Source organism: Oratosquilla oratoria, chromosome 8 (genome assembly GCF_046742065.1).
Source record: "Oratosquilla oratoria isolate Oo_2021 chromosome 8, ASM4674206v1, whole genome shotgun sequence".
NCBI lineage: Eukaryota > Metazoa > Arthropoda > Malacostraca > Stomatopoda > Squillidae > Oratosquilla > Oratosquilla oratoria.
In genome coordinates, this window is record NC_134784.1 from 36242138 (window position 1) to 36249881 (window position 7744).

A 7744-nucleotide genomic window follows, 5' to 3' on the forward strand; every position below is an offset into this window, starting at 1 on the left:
TTTTGATTCAACTTGCATTAGAAATACTAAGTAAATAGAGAATACAGTAGATGTATTATGTATAGTCCTTTTGATTAAAACTTTATTTTGCAGAGGGCTCGTAAAGTATTTGATCCAAGTGAGGGACAAGAAGCAGCTCCTGCAGCAAGGAAACGCCTCGGTAGCCGTTGTGATGTTTGTCTCCATAACGTAAATCAACACAATTTGGTGGAAGAGTTGCTAGTGTGTCATCGGTGCTCTGCCAGAGGTAAGCATGGGCACAAGTTTTGTGTCAAGTATTTTCTAGAATTTTTCATGTATGGAAAGAATTATTTTGAAACTTGATTTCTTAAAGGTGTGAGAATAATTCTTAAATGTATGAAATTTTATACAGCTCATCCAAGTTGTTTGGGGTATAGTGAAGAATTAGCAGTACGAAGTCGTCTGAGTCCTTGGACATGCATGGACTGCAAGCACTGTGCTGTGTGCAACATGGATCATGTTATTGTGAGTAAAATGGGTTGCTATTAGTGTAAAGTTGTATTCATAATCCCTGTCCTCACTCCTGAATTCAGCTCAGTCGATACAACCTCCACATCCCATTGCATGAACAAAATTTTATTTGATACAACCTCCACATCTCACTGCATGAGCCAAATTTTATTTGAAGAAGTCCCTTTGCAATAGGGACCAACAGTAGCTGCCTGCTAATGATAGTCCTGAGAGACGGATATTAAATAATCATGTCCTGGCCACCCATTTTTAATTTTTACCAATTCCCCATCCTCCATCAGCGGTTGCACCCCTGAGGAGCTGGCTCACAGTCTGTGGGTCATGCCCAAGATCTCTATCAGTCATGGCGCTTGGTCTTCAAGCCAGAAATTTCATAAATCAATCAATCTATCAGTTATGACTTTCCTCTCACTTTTCCATTTAAGGAATGATGACAACTTGAGACTGCTCCCCTCCACATCCTCTTCCTCCTGCTAGACAGTTACATAGAAATAGATACACATTAATACACAGAAGTGGTGGGTAATCCAATGTCAAACACTGTATAGGATCAACAGGAACATTTCCACACCAGTGTGTTAGTGTCCTATTTCTACATCTCTGCAGTTTGTAAGTTTTCAGATTTCTCAATATGCACTTCTGCATCCACACCTCTGCACTAACACCTTGTTATTTATTTACTATCTGTGCAACAAAAGGTTTCATCCCTTTTATAAGGGAGGTAGCCATCCAAGGTATACACCTCTCCCATATCCATCCAACATCCATTTGCTTCCTTTTCATCATACCTCCTTGTGGATGAAGAGCCATGAGAGTGGAAATCTGTTTATGTGGTACCAATATGCTAAGGATGGAATGGGGAAGAACTGCTAAACATTGACCAATGCCCTTGACCAGCACAATAGCCAAAATGTGTGATAAAACAGCCAAAAGTGACTTCATTACATAGTAACCCTCCCTGTCATTTACTCGTTAGAAATATGGAGAAGATGAGAAGAAATTCCTTTGGGTTGTGCCAGCTTATCCATTCACAACCCCTCTCCACTCACAGTTATCCCTTGCCCTGTCCCTTCCCTGTTTAAGAGACAGTCATCATGCTCTGAGTGCCCCCTTCACCCCATCAATCCCTCTCATTCATGGTCTTCCTCTCAAGTTCCTTCTATTCACATTTGCCTTGCACTCACTTTAGGCTAGTCTTTCTTCATTCATTCTTTCCATATACCTAAACCATCCCAACATTATTTATTAATTTACCTAGTTGTATTAAATGGGAAGGGAGCTATGCTTGTGGTGACCCGTCTTTGTATCTTTCAGCATCAAGTTTATTCTTAAAATCGTGAATAGTATTTGCACACACTGTTTTTTCATCTAAGTTATTCCATATATCCAGCATTCTGTGTGGCAAGCTATTTTTTTTCCTATCTCTTCTATAGTTGTCCTTTTTGAGTTTCTTTTCATGACCTTGTTTTTCCATTGTTATTTTTTAGTAAATCTTTTCTTTCAAGGATTTCCATTCCTTTCATGATTCTATATATAGTCAATAGATCACCTCTTTCTCTTCTTTGGTCTAGTGTTGGTAGTTCTAGTTTTGATAATCTTTGTTCGTATGTTAATTTGGAAAGAGCTGGTGCCATTTTTGTTGTTGCTCTCTGTATTCTTTCTAGTTTCCTTAAATTCTTTTTAGTACTGGGTGTCCAGTGTCACTGCATATTCCAGTTTTGGTCTAATCAATGTGACTAATATTTTTCTTATCATTTCTTCATCCAAGTATTCAAATGCCACTTTCATTGACCTTAGTAGGTTGTATGTTTCACCTACTATTTTGTTTATATGTCTGTCCGGTGTCATGTCATTGCAGATTATCACTCCAAGGTCCCTTTTTGAGTGCACTTTTTTTATTTCATTTTCACCAATTTTGTAATTTTTTGAAATTCTGTTTTTGCTTTTACCAAACTCCATTATGCTACACTTCTTGATATTAAAGTTCACCTCCCACTTTTGAGTCCATTCTCAGATTGCGTCCAGGTCTGATTGCAATGAGTCACAGTCCTCATTTGTTGATACTTTCTTTAATATATTTGCATCATCTGTGAAGAAATTCATATAACATTCAACCCCTTCGTCCATGTCGTTTACGTATATGGCAAACATGATTGGAGCCAGTACTGACCCTTGTGGAACACCACTTATCATTTCTTCCCATTTTGAGTATTTGTCTCTAATTACTACCCTCAATTTTCTCTCAGTCAGGAAGTCTTCCATCCATTTTAATAAATTACCTGCAATGCTGCCTATTGATTCTAATTTTCCTATTAACCCCTTCCATACGGTGCCGCATACGTAGGCGTCATGAGGAGCAAGTGGATACGCGACGTTGCCATATTGGCGTCTTGATTATATTTATTGTAGTTGCCCCTCCGTAATGACATTCTCCCTAAACTGTCTGTAATCACATTTTCTATGGTTATCAAAATTCACGGGTGAAAGAGAGAACGATCGATATAAGTGGTGACTATATTTTATGATGCGAGTATTATTACGACACGTCGTACGGCTGGCATCGGCTGCTGCCCGCGAGATTTAAGGCCCGTACTGAAGAGGTTAATTTTTTGTGTGGTACTTTGTCAAATGCCTTTTGTAGATCTAGTTAGGCACAGTCTGCCCATCCATCTCTCTCATCTATTATATCTATTTGATCAACCATATGTGCCAGCTTGCTTTCCATCCCTGGTTTTTGCTGGATGAATTTTTTAGAGCATTGCTAGTGGAGGCAGTTCAAGGCTGCCTGGCAGCAAGTGAGTTCAGAGTAAGGGCATACTACCTTAAATTTTCTGTCACAAAAATCTTCTATAAGGAGACGCCATTCCCCCCTCTGAGAGGGGGAGTGTGATGTTAAACTAAATCATAGTTTTGCAAGGAAGTTAGTTATAATTCATTTGGTCTTGTATTTTGCAGGGAACCTTAATATTCTGTGACGAGTGTGACCATGCATACCATTTAACCTGCCATCAGCCACCTCTAAATGAACAGCCCCAGGGATCATGGGTGTGCTACAACTGTGCACCTTCAGCAGTTCATAATGGTATTTTCATTTGACTTTAATTTCATACTTTAATGCCCCCTAGAGGGTGAGTTTTGTTTAGTGCAAATAATGTGAAAATTTATATATCTATTAAAAATTTTCATATATATTGCAGGGTATGACAGTTTACCAGGATTACCCACACCGCGAGATTCTCCTGTGCCAGATGACGAAAGTCGGGGATCCAGTGGCTCATGGGATAATAGCTATGACCCAGACATCCCCAATGTTTCTCATTGGACAGTAGAGCAGATTATGCAGCATTTCAATTCCAAAGGATATCAAGATTTTTCACATGTTTTTAATGAGCAGGTAATACTTTTTATTGTTTTTAGGTACGTCGATATATACATATACCTAGAAGTCTTTTCCCCCATATAAATCAAAGTATACCAACTCTTCATCTATCCCACACCTATTCAAAACCCATTTATTGTCCTTTCTGTCTTAGCTTCTTGTGGATGAAGGGTCATCTGTCCTGTGCCCACTACTTGGGTCAAGAGGCAATGCAGCAAAGCATTGCACCTCCGCAGGAGGGCCCAATAGCTCAAGCCAGTTTACTCCCACCATATCATAGGATAACAACTCTCTCTCATATTCACTCGAGAATTTAGAGAACAGCCAAAAAGAAATCCCTTCATGCTATGTTAATTTCTTGTCCATTCACAGTCACTCCACTCATGCCTATCTCATGCCCTCTCCCTTTCCCATGCTTGACAGTTATTGCTGTTTTAGTAATTTGATTTAATTTTTAAGTATTGACATAAATTTATTTGGCAAAGATTTGATTTTTGGGAAAGTAATGTAGTGTTCGTTCACTTTGAGTAAACTCTTACTTTATTTTCCACAGGATATTGATGGTACTGCTCTCCTTATGCTTACCCGTAATGATATATTGACTGGCCTGAACCTCAAACTTGGACCTGCACTAAAGATTTATAAGCAAGTTCGGATCCTTCAAATGAGACTTCATAATCCTCCTCTACTCTGAAGATGTAAGCAATATTTTGTAAATAATATTTTTAGAGAATATTTAGTTTAAAGACCCTGGACTTGACTTCATTTATAGTCAAGACAGGAGTGAGGTCATGGGGCCACACAGTGTTTTCATCTATGAGCTCATGGAAAATGTATCATCAAAATGTTTTGTCACCTTTTCGCATAATGTATCCTTCAGTCGTTTAACAATATTTTACTTTTTCACAACTCTAAAATCAAAGTAGATTTCTTTAGGTTATTGCTATTTTGACATATGGCATTAGTGAGTGAAAATTTATCCCAAGCTGTGTTGGTTTTGGTGGATGTTCTGCACATCAGATTATAACTGTCACATATAACATTAAAGATGTTTCATTGTAGATTCAAAGAATTTGAATATAGAATTAAATTCATCACAAGAAAGTTGTTCCAGCTCTCCCCTTGCCAGTTCACCACAGGTAATCAAGTGATGTTTTTATTTAGATTGATAAGCTCATTGCCAGTCCATTTATTGATAGTGATTACTTCTTGCCTTGTACAAGATGTGCATAACTAGGGAATCTTTATGTCAACCTTGACTAGCATAAGTAGTGTGCTGTTTGGATCTTTTTGTATGTGTGAATATATAACGTGAGGCACCAGGTTAAAGCTGTGAAGAGGATTGCAAAGATCACTAAGGGATCACAAAGGATCACTACAATGCATTCTTTACCATGGCCAAATGGTACAGTGAGAACATGATCTTGTGTGCTCGGATATCTATCTATATCTATATACCAATAGCTTTTTCCCATTTATAATGGAGGTAGCCAAGTCAAAGGCATTTACCTACTCCCACCTATTCCACTCCCCTCTACTACCCCTTCCTCCCTCTCATCTTAGCTCTTTATGGATGACAGGTCATCCCTGTATCCCACCCACTGCCCTGGGTCAGGAGCAATGTAGCAAGACAGTACATCTACAGCAAGACTGTCCAACCCAATCAGCAATCCCTCCCTCTGTCCCCACTATGCAGAACAAGAGAAGACAGGGAGGAATCCCTTCAGGCTGTGTCAAAATATTATTCACACAAGCACCCTCTACACCACCATCCCCTGTCCCTCCCTTCCTTACATAACAGTACCACCCACACACAGCCACTTCCATCACCCCCACCTGCCCCCTCCCCTCTCTACTCTGCCTTCCACACCTATCATCCCTATCTGTCAACTCCTCCACCCCTGCTCTCCTTTTCACCTCCTTGCCTCTCACTCCATCCAACCCAGCAACCCCTACCATACTTCTCAAACACTTCATCTCAAACACATTCAAACTTTTCTTCTCTGCCTTTCCAAAATTCCATGTCTCTGCCCCATACAAAGCCATCTGCACAATCACCCCTTCATACAATCTCCTTCCCACATCTGTTCCTAGATGCCCACTTCTCATGACACCCTTTAATCCTCCAAGGCATTTACTTGTTTCTCTCGATCCACAATTAACTCCACCTCCACTTCTCCCCCTCCCACCACATATGACCCCAAATTCTTAAAACCATCCACCTCCTCCAGCCTCCCTTCCCAAAGACTCACCTCTAACTCACCATCCCACTTTCACCCACATTTTACATTCAACTCCCTTTCATCATATACCCTCCCAAGCTCTGCCACCGAGTCCCTCAATCCCTCTCCAATCCCGACACAAGCGCAGTGTCATCAGCAAACAGCAACCAGCCCATCTCCCACCCTTCTCCATTTTCCCCATCTCCAGTCCCATGCCCATTACCCTCGCATTCACCTCCCACACCACCCAATCCACATACACATTGAAGAGCCATGGCAACATGATACATCCCTGGGATGATAATGATAATAATTGTGGCCTTGAGTTTCACTGACTGGAAATGCTCACCCTCACAACATTTGGCAACAGTCCACAGGCCCTCCCATAGTTCTCTCTGGTAAGAGATATTAGATTATTGTCTTTGTATTAGTTTGGGACTTTGTCTTATGGCAGCAAAAGGAGGGAGTGGTTTCCAGTTGTCAGGTCGTATGTAAAAAAGTGGAGGAAATACAAAGTCTATGGAGAGAGAGCATGGGCTGGAGACAGTGTCTGCCTCATGAGGCTGCATCTCAAGATGAGGTGAGGGTGTTGAGAAGTTATGGCAGCATAGAGGCAATTCCTGATGCCCATATTGCAGGCTCACCACTTGCAGGTACCTGTTGTTGATCCATGTGTGCTGGGATGATGTATAACAATTTTATTGCATATTCTGATTGATGGAAAGCATGCCATACAGAACAATCTCTATCAGTGGTTGAACATAAGGTTAAAATACTAAGTATTTTTATGGCATTGATGTAAGAACACAAAATTAGGTATGTGTGTCTGTGGCCATTCAAAATCTCAATCCCTAGTATGGGATAGTGCAATGCCGTTCCTTTGAAGGACATCTATGCCTCCATCTATGGGTAAAAGGTTCTGTACAAGAATACCATTGGCAGGATATTGCAGTGCAGTGCTATATCACTCCTGTATCAAGTGGGCTTGTATAGCACAAATTAAACCTCTTTTATGCAGTGTAGGTAGCAGTCTACCTATATATTGGAAAGGAAAGTCTATTACTATGAATACCCAGTGATAACTGTATGGAAAAGATTATGATAATGAGTGGTACCTCAAGTTTCATTCATGAGAAACCTGCAGCCCCATAGCTAGCAGTAGTCCTTGGTCCTCTCATAGATTGATCCATCCAGAAAGAAGAACTGGACTTGTCTGTATTATGTTATTGTGGATCTATTTCTGTCAGTTGTGAAGAGAAGGAGAGCAGTCACTTGTTATCAACATGTTATGAGAAAAAGTAAGGGGAAATTGTCAAAATTGGTAGATAAATCTTGAGCTTGGTCCAAAGATCTAGTGTTAATTCTTTGGGGCTGCACCTCCATATATATATATATATATATATATATATATATATATATATATATATATATATATATATATATATATATATATATATATATATATATATATATATATATATATATATATATATATATATATATATATATATATATATATATATATATATATATATATATATATATATATATATATATATATATATATATATATATAAATAAAATATAGTGACAGGTTTTGAAGATGATGGTTAGGTGGCTCTCTCCAATGCCCATCCTACAGGACCACAAC

General features: G+C 39.3%; 1 protein-coding gene across 1 annotated transcript in view; it reads left to right on the forward strand.

Annotated features, from left to right (window-relative positions):
• The window catches only part of LOC143027693 (uncharacterized), a 45934-nt gene extending 38426 nt beyond the window's left edge, over positions 1–7508 (forward strand). Inside the window, exons 2-6 of the mRNA XM_076189144.1 lie at positions 94–247; positions 374–486; positions 3448–3574; positions 3690–3886; positions 4425–7508. Coding sequence (XP_076045259.1) covers positions 94–247; positions 374–486; positions 3448–3574; positions 3690–3886; positions 4425–4565 — 732 coding nt within the window. The 3' untranslated portion in view covers positions 4566–7508. The remainder of the gene's footprint in view (positions 1–93; positions 248–373; positions 487–3447; positions 3575–3689; positions 3887–4424) is intronic.
• The last annotated feature ends 236 nt before the right edge of the window (positions 7509–7744 follow it).